Source organism: Sapajus apella, unplaced genomic scaffold, assembly GCF_009761245.1.
Source record: "Sapajus apella isolate SASKATOON/1434 unplaced genomic scaffold, GSC_monkey_1.0 scaffold61, whole genome shotgun sequence".
NCBI classification, from domain to species: Eukaryota; Metazoa; Chordata; class Mammalia; order Primates; family Cebidae; genus Sapajus; species Sapajus apella.
The window spans coordinates 7,118,302-7,132,161 of record NW_022437001.1 but is presented as its reverse complement, the minus strand read 5'-3'; the positions used below and the strand labels follow the sequence as shown (position 1 = coordinate 7,132,161).

At 41.5% G+C, this 13,860-nt stretch overlaps 1 protein-coding gene across 7 annotated transcripts in view; it reads right to left on the bottom strand.

Moving 5' to 3' along the window:
* Nucleotides 1–13,860, bottom strand: part of ZNF827 (zinc finger protein 827) — a 178,567-nt gene that overhangs the window by 138,510 nt on the left and 26,197 nt on the right. For all 7 annotated transcript variants that reach the window (XM_032246457.1, XM_032246458.1, XM_032246460.1 and 4 more), the window contains exon 2: nucleotides 2,289–3,338. In XM_032246457.1, the coding sequence (XP_032102348.1) occupies nucleotides 2,289–3,338 (1,050 nt within the window). The remainder of the gene's footprint in view (nucleotides 1–2,288; nucleotides 3,339–13,860) is intronic.

The following is a 13,860-nucleotide window of genomic DNA, read 5'->3' as shown; positions in this document are numbered from 1 at the left end:
ATTCTGAACATCCATTGATTAAAATATTAAGTGTTTCAGCAATAGAATAAATTTAGTAAAAAGCAAAGTAAGAAGCTATTTCTTATAGATCTCCTATATTAAATTCTTGTGAGAAGCCCACTGAGTTGCTGGCATAGATTAAATGCATTTAAACCAAAAAAGGAACACAGCTTTTCCCTCGGGTGTATTTCCTACAACAAAACAAACCAAAAGTCTACCATTCACTGGAAGCTCATGACCTCTTTCTCATCTTTATATGCATCTAGTCATTTCAGGGAAAAAAATTATAATCACAATCATTGTTGGTTATACCCAAGACTACTTTAATATGACAAAGCCGCTACAGTTTGGCCTTCAGGAGACATGGTTTTATCAGTCACTTCTTTCCAAGTCTTCAGTCAACTAAAGTTTAATATTAATTTTGTATAAGCTATTCCAAGTAACTAATGTCCAGATGAATTTATACTAGAAGCACCATTCACACATTTATTCAATAACTAGATGTGCAGAATATATATATATAATTATTATTTTTGTTTTTTCATTTTTTATTTTTTTGAGACAGAGTCTCACCCAGGCTGGAGTGCAGTGGCACGATCTCAGCTCACTGCAACCTCCGCCTCCTGGGTTCAGGCAATTCTCCTGCCTCAGCCTCCCGAGTAGCTGGGATTACAGGCATACACCACCATGCCTGGCTAATTTTTGTATTTTTAGTAGAGACATGGTTTCACCGTACTGGTCAAGCTAGTCTTGACTCCCTGATCTCAGGTGACCCACCTGCCTTGGTCTCTCAAAGTGCTGGGATTACAGGCGTGAGCCACTGTGCCCAACCTAAAATTATATTTTGTATATAGCCATACCTTTCTTTCTACCACTATCCCTAAATGAAATTTCTATAAGTCAGGGGTGATTTTTTTTCCATGTAAAATTACCCCAGCCTCCTCTGCTTTTCTCCTTGTTTCCTAATTTGACCCATTTCTCTTCTTATTTCACCAGATGGCAGGTGAGAAGAGAGGAGAAATGAAATGGATAAACCTTCTAGGATTTTATTGACATTTCAGGAACTCTGGAGTGAACAGTTTGGATCACTTAGAGCCATAAAAGTCCCAGATACACATTTTCCTCGTTGTCTTCTGCTGTTGACTCAAGTTTTGAAGTAATTATAATTAGCGCATATAGCTCACTCAGCAATTTAAATGGAAATTTGTCATAAATGCATCAAATTGACGTTAACTGTGATCGTTCAGTCACTTATTTGCCATTCCAAACCCTCTTCATCATTGTCACTGCAAATAATCAAAAGTTGGCTAGACACACACAATGGCAGTGTTTGTACCGATGAGGACACACATAACCTACTTCCTGCTCCAGTCTGGCAGGATATCCTTAAGAGACATCTGAAATCCCAACATGCATCCCCAGGAACATGTATTTATCATGCACACGATTTAAAAGCAAACCAGAACAAGAAATGATGTTTTCTCTGTGAGAATTCAAGTGACTAAATTTCTCCCTCAGATGAATAATTGTGAATACTAATGTCCTATATGACAGCGATTTCTCCTTCGGAAAGACTGCCTCCACTAGAAAAACCTTAGGATTCAAATTTTCCACATGCATATTCCTTCAGAATTGGATTGGATTTGACTTAAATAAAGCATTCACAGGAAATGTGTTGATTACGTTTGATTGACAATCTTTTTTAGAGTTCTTACAGGACAAGAAATTGTAGAAGAATAGGATACGTGAAAAGGGCTTAAATTCCACAAAAAAAGTAATAAAAATGCTAACATAAAAGTATATGCTGTGATAAATTAGGGCAGAGTAGTTCCTGATTGTACAAAAGTCCATTTGTGATGGAGGCAGCAGGAGTGTGGGCTCTCCGTTGTCCACTATTTCAAAAGCAGTGGGCTTTCTCCCCCCCATGTTCAGTGATGCCATGCACTCCATGACAAAGATGCTTTGATCTTCCCCCATTAAATATATCTTGTATAGACCTAGCCTGAACTTAGTAAGAAAAAAAAAAATCATTTGTATGAAAGGGAGGAAATGCTGTATGTCTCTAAGATTATTCATTACCTTTCAACAGTGAAGCTATTTGTGAAGTCTTTGTGTAATTCGTAGATGAAAGGCTACTATGCTGCTTACTTAAAGTATTTTTGTTGTGCTCTTGCTTTTTATTCTTGCCTCAGATCAGATGGGAAACCCAACTGAAAAAGGCAATGAATAAGCATGGCGGCTGATAGTCAAAAGGACTTACAGGATGATTGAAAGAAAAGATGCCATACCTGAATTGGAGGGTTTAGAAACTCTTCCCTTAGGAACTGGGAGTAATAATAATTCCAGAGATTGTGGTGGTGGTGGTGGAGGTGGTGGAGGTGGCGGTGGAGGAGGCGGAGTGACTTTTTCTGGTTTCTTCTCTGAAGGCGGGGGCGGTAGAGGGTCCTCAGGCAGCAGCGATGATTTCTCAGCCAGAAGACTGCCAGCAGCCCTTGCGGCCACCTCCTTCAGAAGGGCCGCTGAGGAGGTCATAGAAGCCAGGGAAAGGAAGGAGCTGGCGGGAGGAGGGTGCTCCTGACCGGGAGTCAAACTTCTCTCACTGACCTTCTTGGACAAAGCGGCCAAGGTAGAACTGGCAGACTGGGAGCTAAAAGGGGAGGAAAAGGACTCAAACCGCATGGTCTCCTCAGTCCTGGTGAGAGATTTGTCCTGCAGAACGGCATTGGCTGCAGCTTTCAGTTTTAGGATGGCCGAATCCGGAGACAAGCCGCAGGCGGTGGTTGAGTTTGGCAACCACTTACCTTGATTCCATATAAAACGGTTACTTGGAGTGTATTGGTCATTCTGTTCCTGCTTCTCGGCCAACTTCCTGGCCAGAACACTGAGCTGCTGGGCGTGGTGGGAAGGCGGGGAAAAGGAGAGGTTCGAGCCTACGTTTACGGGGGACTCCACTCTGCCATTGGCCGTGGCTGCGGCATCGAGTTTGAGGGAACCAGCCTCCAGCAGCCGCCTCAAGTTGCTGCTCAGGGGCTTGTTGGAGCCTGGGTCATCTTCACACAAAGAAGACACTCCCGGGGAGAGGTGATCTTGACACTGCAGTGAGTCTCTCAGGACCTCACCGTCCAGTGCCACCAGCTCCAACGTGTGGCTGCTGGGAGTCGCGCTTCCCAAGGAGGTGTCGGGGGACGTGGACTGCTCCTGGATCCGGTCCTCCAGCGACAGCTTATAGTTCTCCTGGACTTCCCCATAGGATGCTTCTGACGGAGTCTCTGAAGAGTTTCCATACCAGTGTTCTCCTTCACTGAGCTCTCCCTCCGCCTCTTCCTGCCTACTAACATCTGGGGAGAATTAAGAAGATCAGGTTTACTCCCAAAGTGAGCAATAAGTCAGTCTCAAGACATTCAAATGGAGTTGATGACATGCTTTCTCTTCCCTTCCACCCAAGAACCAAATGAAAGGTGGCAACAGCCTTAACAGAATGTCAGATGCTGAATCAGACAGACTTGGCAGAAGCCTTGAAAAAAGTAAAAAAATGCTAAACAGGCAAAGGTAAAAACACACCCAGGTAGTCCAGGTAAGTTGAAATGGAAAAGAAGGAAAAAGAAAAAATGGATCTGGTAAAGAGGTAACTGGAAGAAGAAACTGCTATTTTCAGTGAATGGGGGGAAATGGAAAGCCCATATCCTTGCGAAAAACCAGCACTGTATGTTTAGCACTGTGACAGAATGAGGGAGGCAGGCTGGCATAGTGGGACACAGACCGTGAGACACAGACAGTGGGAAGCGCTTCCGAACTTTCTACCTGGGTGACTCTAGGCAAGTCATTTAGCTGGTCTGAGAATCCACTTCCTCCAATATAAGTTGCAATTTTTTTTTTAAAAAAAAGCTTATCAAAAATGTAAATAATATCTGTTTAACTCACTTCACCAGTTGTTATGGAGCTTAAATCATAATAACCATCTGATCATGTTTTGAAAACAGTCAAGTACTGTATAAAATCGGATTGCATTAGCAAACACTACTCACATTTCTGACTTCTGACTGTGTGACAATACTCCCATGTTATGCATGCTACCTATTTGAGGGACCTCAACTTCAGTCACCAACATGCTTGCCATCTTATCACAGCCAGCGATTAGGAATTTGTTCCCTCCCTCCACTAAGAGTCCCTTTTCGTTACTTTCTATTTATCGATCCACCACTACCACTCCCATGTGCCAGTTAGGCAGGCTCCTTGCATTCATAAGCCCTGCCACTTTTCTGCGTTTGCTCACAATATTCCTTCTATCTGAAATGTCTTTCCCCAGAAAAGCAGACTGTCCAATTCTACTTACCCTTCAATATCTGGCTCAAAGGTTTCTTCCTTTTGATTCTCCCTGGAACTCTCAGTCAGAATGAATTTCTCCTTCTTATTCCCTCATTTAACAGATAAATACAACTGTATACTACATGCCAAGCATGGTTCTAGATCGCCTAGGTGTTCTAGATTGAGTAACATTGAACAAAACTAAGATGCTGCCTTCTTGGATCTTACATTCTAGTGAGGAAAGACATGTGTCAAACAAAATTAATAAATGGTAAATCACATGGTATCCCAGAGGGTGATAAGTCCTATGGAAAATCGCATAGGGCAGGACATGGAGAATGGGGAGTAATGGGTGGAAAGACAGCTGCAATTTTAAACGATGGTCAAGGTGGAGCTTCACAGATGTGGTGACATTTGAGCAAAGATTTGAAGGAAGTGAGAAACTGACCATGCCAAGGGAGAGTCACTGTGAAGGCCCTGCTGTGGGAGCATGCCTGGCACATCCATGGAACAGCACTGAAGCTATTGTGCGTGGAGTGCAGTGAGTGAGGTCAGAGCAGTGACATACGAGGTCAGGGAATACCATGAGTGTGTGTGAGCATGTGTATGGCAGTGTGTGTGTGTGTGTGTGTGTGCATGCACTGTGGTGCAGGAATGAGGTCACGCAGATCCACAGGACATTGTGAACTGCAGAAGAGTCTTCCGCATTTGGCAAAATTGGGGACCACTGGCGGGTTTGTAGCAAGGGAGTGTTATGTCATGACTTATGTTGTCAAACCTTTGTTCTGGCTGCTGTGTGGGAAACACGACTCCAGGTACAAGGAGGAGCACAAGGAGGCCCGCTAGGAGGCCAGAATCCAGGTGGGGATTATGAAGGCTCAGCTCAGGACTGCAAGGGTTGAGAAGTGACCCAATTAGATGCACATTTTGATTGCAGAGCCAACGTTCTCATATTTTGTTTATGTTGACTTTATATTACTCTAAATTATCTGTCTGCTGTTGGCTTCCCTTCTAAAGTGGTGCTCCTAGAGGGCAGGAATTATATTTTATTATCTACATATTCCACACCTGTGCCTAGCACAATGTCTGGTCCCTAGCAGAGCTCCATGTATCTGTAGGAACTGAGCCAAAATCCCTCCTTGTGCCAAGTTTGGTCATATAACATGCTGTTTCTTTTTGACATAGGAATAACTAGAATTAGTAATGCATGAACTACACACGAATACATTGATCTTCCCATGCTATTTAGAGAAGAAATGTCACAAATGACAAATTTTCTTTCACAAAGCTAAAATTCTGCAACTCCTTCCTGAGATTCTTTATTAAGTTATCAAGAAAATGTAAAATATCAAATGGAATTTGCTGGGAAAAAAGCAGATAAAATTGAATTTTCTCTGTGAAAAACAGTCCAGTTCTTTGTGATCTGCCACATTTCCTTCTTCCCACTTGATTTCAACATTTTTCATCTTTCCTAAAATAGGCAGAGACCCTAAACTCATCATTTCCCCAATGGCTTCTTGGAGAGGTGCTTTTTACCAAACACCAAGCAGTCAACACCAATTTCAACAATAGGGCTAATTTTTTGTTTCTATGGCAAACCACCTTTCTTGATTGCAGCGTAAACATCTCTTCCTTCAATAGAATCACATAAGAAGTATCCTACAAATAGTAAGTCAAAAGTTTAAAAATCCCTACAGTAAGAATTTGTTGAGTATCTACTTAAAGAATCTTTTCTTTAATCTTTATTATTAAATGAAGTACACTCACTAAGTGAAGTAAACGGAAAACATATTATTCAAATTTAAATACTTTTAGGTCATATGTGTGTCATACCAGAGTAGCTCCAGGTGTCAAGAATGTCACAAACTAAAGCAGTAGGGTCACCTAACAACATACATAAAATCTAGGTTTTGAGATCCGCAAAAAGTTACAACCACACATCCAATCTTGTCACTTTACTCAGACTATTAAATATGTTTAATTCAAGGTTACTGGCTGAATCAAAGACACACAACCATGTAGCGCTAATACAGAAACCAAGAACCCCAAATCTCTCAGTGACTCGGTGCTTCTCTGCAAGGCTCCACTGCACAATCTGCAGACAGAACCTCTGAATGGCAACTTCTAGAGAGCTCTGAGCAGCTGCTCACCCCCTTTCCATTCCCCCATCCTTCCTGCCAGCCTCTTGAATCAGAAATCAGCAAGAGATTCTCTTAGATAAGGACAGTATTCACTCTTTATCTTGAGCTAAATCATTAAGAGGTGAGTACTCATTATTGCTGTACTCTAATCTCTTTATTCCTATTCTGGTTCTTTGTTGCAGTCCAAAAGGAGGTTCAAATGCCTAAAGAATTTAGCACTTCTACTTGCAAAGTGCCAAAAGCAAAGCTTAATTTCCTAACCCCCTCCACACCTTCAGTGAGCAAGAATATTCCCCCTCCAAACGTGCTGAAACAGGTGAGTGTGCAAACAGGTAAGTGTGCCAAAGGCTAAAGAAACAGTCAATTCAGGCTCTAATCCTACCAAACAGTGATAAAGATGTCTGAACATTCTTGAAAGATACAACAGCTAATATCTACATTTAAGGCAACTTTCCTATCCTTGCCAAAACGCAAATTCAAAACAAACAACTGAGTAAACAAAGTATTTCTTAAACAGAACTGTTTATAGCTCCTAAAATGCCTGGATAATTTCTCAGCCATCCATCCCTCTGTTGTTTGCAGATTCGATCACTGATATACACACACCTCTGGACTGCAAGAAAACTTGGACGCCTAAGGACCTTCTCTTGGCTGAGCGTGGTGGCTCACATCTGTAATCCCAGCACTTTAGTAAACTGAGGAGGATGGACCATGAAGTCAAGAGTTTGAGACCAGCCTGACCAACATGGAGAAACCCTGTCTCTACTAAAAATACAAAAAGTTAGCCAGGCATGGTGGCACACACCTGTAGTCCCAGCTATTCAGGAGGCTGAGGCAAAAGAATCCCTGGAACCTGGGAGGCAGAGGTTGCAGTAAGCAGAGATCATGCCACTGCACTCCAGCCTGGGCGACACAGTGAGATTCTGTCTCAAAAAAAATAAAATAAAAAGAATATCTCTTAAATTCATAATATTCTATTAATCACTTTCCGAAGATGCCACTACTGGAATTGAGGTTATTCAATAAATAAGTTACCATATAATTTTAATGTGCAGCCTAGAAAGAGCAGGAACTTGAAGAGAAACATCTGAAATTATTCTGGCAATAACTGAGGTCAAATAAATGGTGGAGGTAGCTTTTGGAGAAATGAATGCAAGATAAATTAGGATGTACAGAGGTTGGGGAAAAATCTTAAGAAGCTCAGACAAATATGTCTGTGTTCACAAAACAGCAAGGATTTTCTCCCACTTTTTTTTTTTTCTTTTTTGCCTGCTGGGCTCCTCTATTTTCCTGTTCAGTCTCATCAAGTGGGAGTTCTTGAAGGCTGCAGTGGTCCAGCTATGGTGAGCTCGCCTTCTACAGAGTCTATAGGACAACCTGCACCTTTTCTAGCCTGCAATTTCCTTTTACACTACATTGTAAGAAAAGGTTCTCTCATTGGGAAGCTCAAAACAAAGCATGCCTGAAATCTAGAGGATGAATTTGCTGGACACAACAAACTTGAGAATATGCAAGCCTTGAATTTTGTATCTCTCTTTCACAATCTGAGAAGTCTCAGGCAGCAAGACACCTCCATTTTCCAGTCTGCCAACCAGCTCAGACTCCTCACATGGAATCACAGAGCAGCACCATATAAGCCGGGGTCCTGGAAATGCCTCCTGCAGTACAGTGACCGTGGATTTCACAGTTTTCTTAACTAAGGCTTCCCAGGGAAGACTCTGAATGGCCAAAGTAAATAACTTCTTTGTAAATACATTATTTTTAACCTCCAGAGAAGAAAGCTATTTTCATTGCTAATTTTACAACAACCTCTGTCTCTGACTGTCAGGCTCACACTCATTCTTGTCAATTTTACACAACAGTCTGTTTTTGTGTGTGTTTTCCCTTAAAATCAGAAACACAAAGAATTAAGAATAGCAATGGTGCAATTACAGAATGAAAATATGCTGAATAAATTTTGTTTCCATGTGGCGAATATTTCTCCTTTGGGGAAAACAAAACAAAATTCCACTACCTAACACATTTATTTATAATTCAGTTCTCAAGCAGCAACTCGGTAACTTGATATCTACAACTCTTGCTGCATTCTTGGTAGAGAATGTCTTTTCAACTCAATTCTTTTTTGGCTTGACAGTTTTAATCAAATGCATTTAATTGGACCAATATACAACTCAGAGCATCCTCGTTCAGAAAGATTGGGAATGCAGAGTGAAAAAATATATAAGAAAGAGACGCCTATTAATTTTCATGCGTTTTGGTTGAAGTAAGTGGGGAAGGAAGCCTAAATGTCCCATTTCTAAATCTACTCACAAACTATTCCCACCAGTCACCCACATGAATAGTCAGTCCACATGAATCTAGCCAACAGGTGTTAATAAAAACAGGACTCAAATTCTTAGGACTCACCTGGTCAATTCTCTAACAATCAGTGTCTCCAGCACTCTCTTCTTTTGACCACAGGTATGTTCACCTGGTACCTACCAACCAACCTTCTGGTTTATTTTCATGTAAAAATCTTTTAAGTTTTCCCTTTCGTACGTATACACCTCTAAACCTAAATATCTATGCCTTTTAAGATGGTAAATTAGCATTATCAGTTATACCCATAAGTACTACAAATCATACAACCAACCTTTACGTGCAGTTTACCATAAAAGTAGTTTGTAAAGTTTAATACAAGTTATTAGCAAAACCAGTGCTAATAATTGACTTATTTCAACAAGCATTTACTGATCACCTACTATGTTCAGGGAACTGTTCCCCACAAAGGGAAACTCAGAGACACAACAGTCTCTGGCATAAAAGTTTACAATCAACAGATGAATGGGGGTTTCACAGGCATTCAAAGCATAATGACTGGTGCCACCATACAAAAAGAGCAAGCGTTGTGTGTGCACAAAAGAGGGAATAATTAACTCCAGCAATGCAGGTGGCTTTGAAAATGAATCTTAAACAATGAAAGCTATTTTAATGGTAGACAGAAATTCATTTACAGGTAGCCTTGCTCCTCCGCAAACTATCAAAAAGCAAATATGCCAATCATGGAGCTAGCTAATATTCAAGTGATACATGTTGGATAAATTAACCCAATGAAAAAATTTTATATTCTTATAAAATACACTATCTTCACATCTTAAAAATATACTATGTATTGATTTGTCAAAGGTAGACCTTACCAACTATTTTATCATACTCACTAGTTTTGAAATCAAACTATACATTATAAATACCTGGAGGAAGGGCTATGAGTTAGTCATTTTTGTGTTCCTTCTCGATGCCCTGCTCATAGTAGGGGTATCTGGTCTCCTGTGGTTGTAAATGCCAGAAAACCAGCAGGACTGCATGAAGCAGTAAGGGAATTTTCTCAGTTCCTGTACCAAACAATAAAAGGGGCACAATGGAGCCAGCATCAGATAGGATGTCGAAAGCACCATCAGGGCTCTCTCTCATTCGCCTCTAGTCTCTTCCTCTCTGGCCACTTTTCCCAGGAGGCTGAAAACCTGGCTGCAACCGGTTCTGGGTTTTCACTCTCAATGACTTCCCACTAGAGAAAGGTCTTTCTGCCTCTGATTGGCCTGTTGGAGGTCATGTTCGCCTTCCTGGGCCTATCACTGAAGCCAGGGGGCGGGTTCTACAATGGGCTCAATGTGGGTCACAGAAGAAAGGAGAGGGAAGAGGTATCAGGAAGACAAAGGCAATGACCTCTATAACGTTTAATAAAGGCTTCTTCTGCCGCATATCAGCCTGTTCTGAACCAATTTTATGATGCTAAGCATAAAACACATCCGCATTTAGGCCAGTTTTACTTGCCAAGTTTTAAATTGTCCCTTTGTAGCCTGAAAGCCTTAGCACATCCCCCACACCAGGTCTGCCTGAAACTAAGAGACCTCTCGCGTCTTCAGGGCTCCAAGTCCACAGTCTGAGGTGAACGCACGGCCGGCAATCGGCTCCACAGGACAGAGACTTAGAGATTGCAGTTATCAAAGCATGGATGCCCAGGACACCCAACCGCTGTCAGCGTGGCCAGGAAGAAAATGTAAGAACTGCTAGTTATTTAAAACTGCCAGGGTGGAGAAGACAACCAGATTCCTGTCACCAGTCCAGCTAGGGAAAAGGTGCCGCAAAGGCATGAGGAAATGAGAGGAAGTCTGGAGAGCAGAAGAGTCCACAGGCAGAGAGCCGGGGGGCTCTTGGGTCAAGACGAGCATTTGGCACACAGCAAAATTGTCAAATCATGCTCCTAAATGACCGTGAGTAAAATAAAGGTAACACAAATGAACACATCATTCCTCTGCAGAGTGAGTTCCAAATAGTAGCTAAGTCAGTTTCAGTATTCTCATATAAAGTACTTAGATCTAACATGGCCGAGGAGCTGCCAGAGCTCCTCCCTCAAGCTGCCCAACTCAGCAGGAATGGCAACTCCCCCATTCTTCCAATTGCTTAGACCCAAATCCATGCCACCTCCCTGGACTCTCCTCTTTCTCTCAAACCCCACATCCAGTTCGTTCTCAGATACTGTTGGTTCTACCTTCAATAGAGATACCAAATCTGGCCACTTGGTACCATTTCCACCACTGCCAATTTGGTGCCCAGTGCTACCATCCCCACCTGTACTAAGGCTGTAGCCTTCCAACTGGTCTCCTTACTTACCAGTCTTGCTCCATCATTCTCAACCAGCAGCCAGAGTACGTTCTCAAAAATAGTATGTCAAATTCCGTTACTCCCATCCCCAAAGCCTCCACCATGGTTTCCCATGGTTCTCAGAATAAAACACAAAACTCTTACCTGGACCTCAAAGCATCCCTAATCCGTCTCCTGGTGACCTCCTTTCCTAACACTCTCCTTTACTAGGAAAATAAGCTCCTGCCTCAGGGCCTTTGCAATTGCTCTTCCTTTGCCTGAAATCCCATTTCCCACACAACAGCCACATGCCTGAGTCCCCTAATTCCTTAGGTCTTCCCTCAAGCCTCACTGTTTTTTAGAATACAAGCTCTGAGAGAGGGCTTTGTTTTGGTTGCTGCTGCATCCTCAGCATTTAGGATGGTACTGAACACAGAGGAAGCACTCAAGTCCAGTGCATAAATGAAATGGAAGAATAGGCTGAACAATCATAAAGGTAACAACTGTCAGTAGTGGAGATGAGAACTATTTTCAAAATTATAAATTATATTGCTATTTTTCTCATGTGAGTCAAATATGGAACAGGGAAAAAGCCTGTTTTGCAAACTTCCACCAGTTTCCCCAATGGCCAAGAAAGAACAGCACTGCAGGGGACTTGGGACTAAAGTTGCGGCCCCCTCTAAGAAGCCCCCACTTTCTTCGAGTTTTAGCTTAACATTTCAAGTGAATTCTGCATTCTACTCTATACATAGCTGTGCCATCAAGGAAACTTTACTCTCTAGAAAGACACAGCCTGCTTCTCCAGGTACCCACCTGCTTTGGAGAAACATATACCTTATTTGTAGAAGCAAGAATGTATAAAAATACCTAGCACAATGCCAAGAGCTCAATAATGGGTGACTATCATTATTACTGCTATTACTAACCAGAAAACAGTACTAGATCTATTACCCTCACTTTGAAAAACAAAAGGGAAGGTGCAGAGGATAAAGTAACTTGCCAGTATGATACAATTAATCTGTAAGATATCAAATACTATTCGTTATATTTCAATTTTGTTATATGAATTATTTTAGAGATGAAAAAGCCTTGGAAATCTAGTCTATATGGCTAGTTTCTAGTTAGGGGCCTAGAGAAGGCCAGAGATTTGCCCAAGGTCCCATAGATGATTTCCAAACATAGGCAGTGCTAGAGCTCAGATGTCCCAATACTACTAAACCATGGTACCTTTCAATCAACATTAAGTGAATTAATGAATGAATTCTAGAACAAGCCCTGGCATACAGCAGGCTCCCAATAAACATTTGTTGAATGAATGTACAATCATGAAAATACATCTGGAGCTATGATAGATGTTTTCATATTCATCAGCAAATTTCATCCTCACAGTAATTTTATATGGGAAACCAAACTCTTCATTTTACAGACCAGAAAACCAAAGTTCCAAAAAGTTAATGGTTTACACAATATGCATGCTTATTGAGGGACAAAGCCAAGTCAAAACTCAAGTATTCAGAACATCTGACAATATGGGAACAGCTTGACAAAAAGTAATTTTTCAGGTAACCAAAAATTACCAAAGTAGCATCAAGTACTCAAGATTTTTAAAATTTTATTTTGGTGGGATTTAAAAGTGCAAACACACTCAAACATAGCATGTTGGTGCTGTTACGTCTGTTATACATAAATGTGTTTCAGGAGCTGCTGGGGCTTTCAGCAGTTTGTCCCTACATTAAACGGCCCCAAGCAACTGTGTATTTTAAGTACTTATTCCTACTTTAATAGTCTTTTTGAATACTTTTGCTCTCCATGATACCCTCAGCAGAGACCCTTTCTCCTACATTTATAACTCTGTCTGCATAAATTGAGATGAAAATCACCAGGCTTATTAAAATTGTGTGCAAACTTGGAATGAATACCTAGTATCATGGGTTGAATTGTATTTCCTCAAAAGATATTGAAGTTCTGACCTCCAGTACATGTGACTGTGACTTATTTGGAAATAGGCATCTACAGATAATCAAGTTGAGATGAGGTCATTAAGGTGGACTTGAATCTAGTAGGACTGGTGTCCTTATAAAAGGGGGAAATTTGGATGCAGAGACCCACATGCACACAGGAAGAACACCATGAGATGAGTTATGTTGTCATAAGCCTAGAAACTACCAGAAGCTGGACGAGAGGCCTGGAACAGACCCTTCCCTACCGCCTTCAGAGGGAGTATGGCCTTGTGGACACCTTGAGCTCAGACTTTTAGCCTCCAGAATAGTGAGACAATATATTTCTGTTGTTTTGGCACTGGTTTGTGATACTTTGTTACAGCAACCCAAGAAAACTAATATAAGTATATTTGGATGAAGGCCTGAGGTTTTTTCCTGGATTTTTTCCCTTCTGGATTCTCAACCATAGCCTCAGTTTGTAATGTAGTTTTTGTAATAAGCTAGGTATTATTACGTAACACTGACCACACTGCTGATCAGTGTTAAGTCTTGTGAGGCTGGAAGAACTATCAGTGGACTAATATTATTTTTGCCTATCTGTCAATTTTAGTCAAATTTCTTTCAAATGAAAGATTAAAAAAAAAATAGGCCAAGCACAGTGGCTCACACCTATAATCCCAGCACTTTTGGAGGCCGAGGCTGGCAGATTGCTTGAGCTCAGGAGTTCAAGACCAGCCTGGGTAATATGGCGAAACCACATCTCTACCAAAAATACAAAAATTAGCCAGGTGTGGTGGTGCATGTCTGTGGTCCCAGCTACTCAGGAGGCTGAGGTAGAAGGATCACTTGAGCCC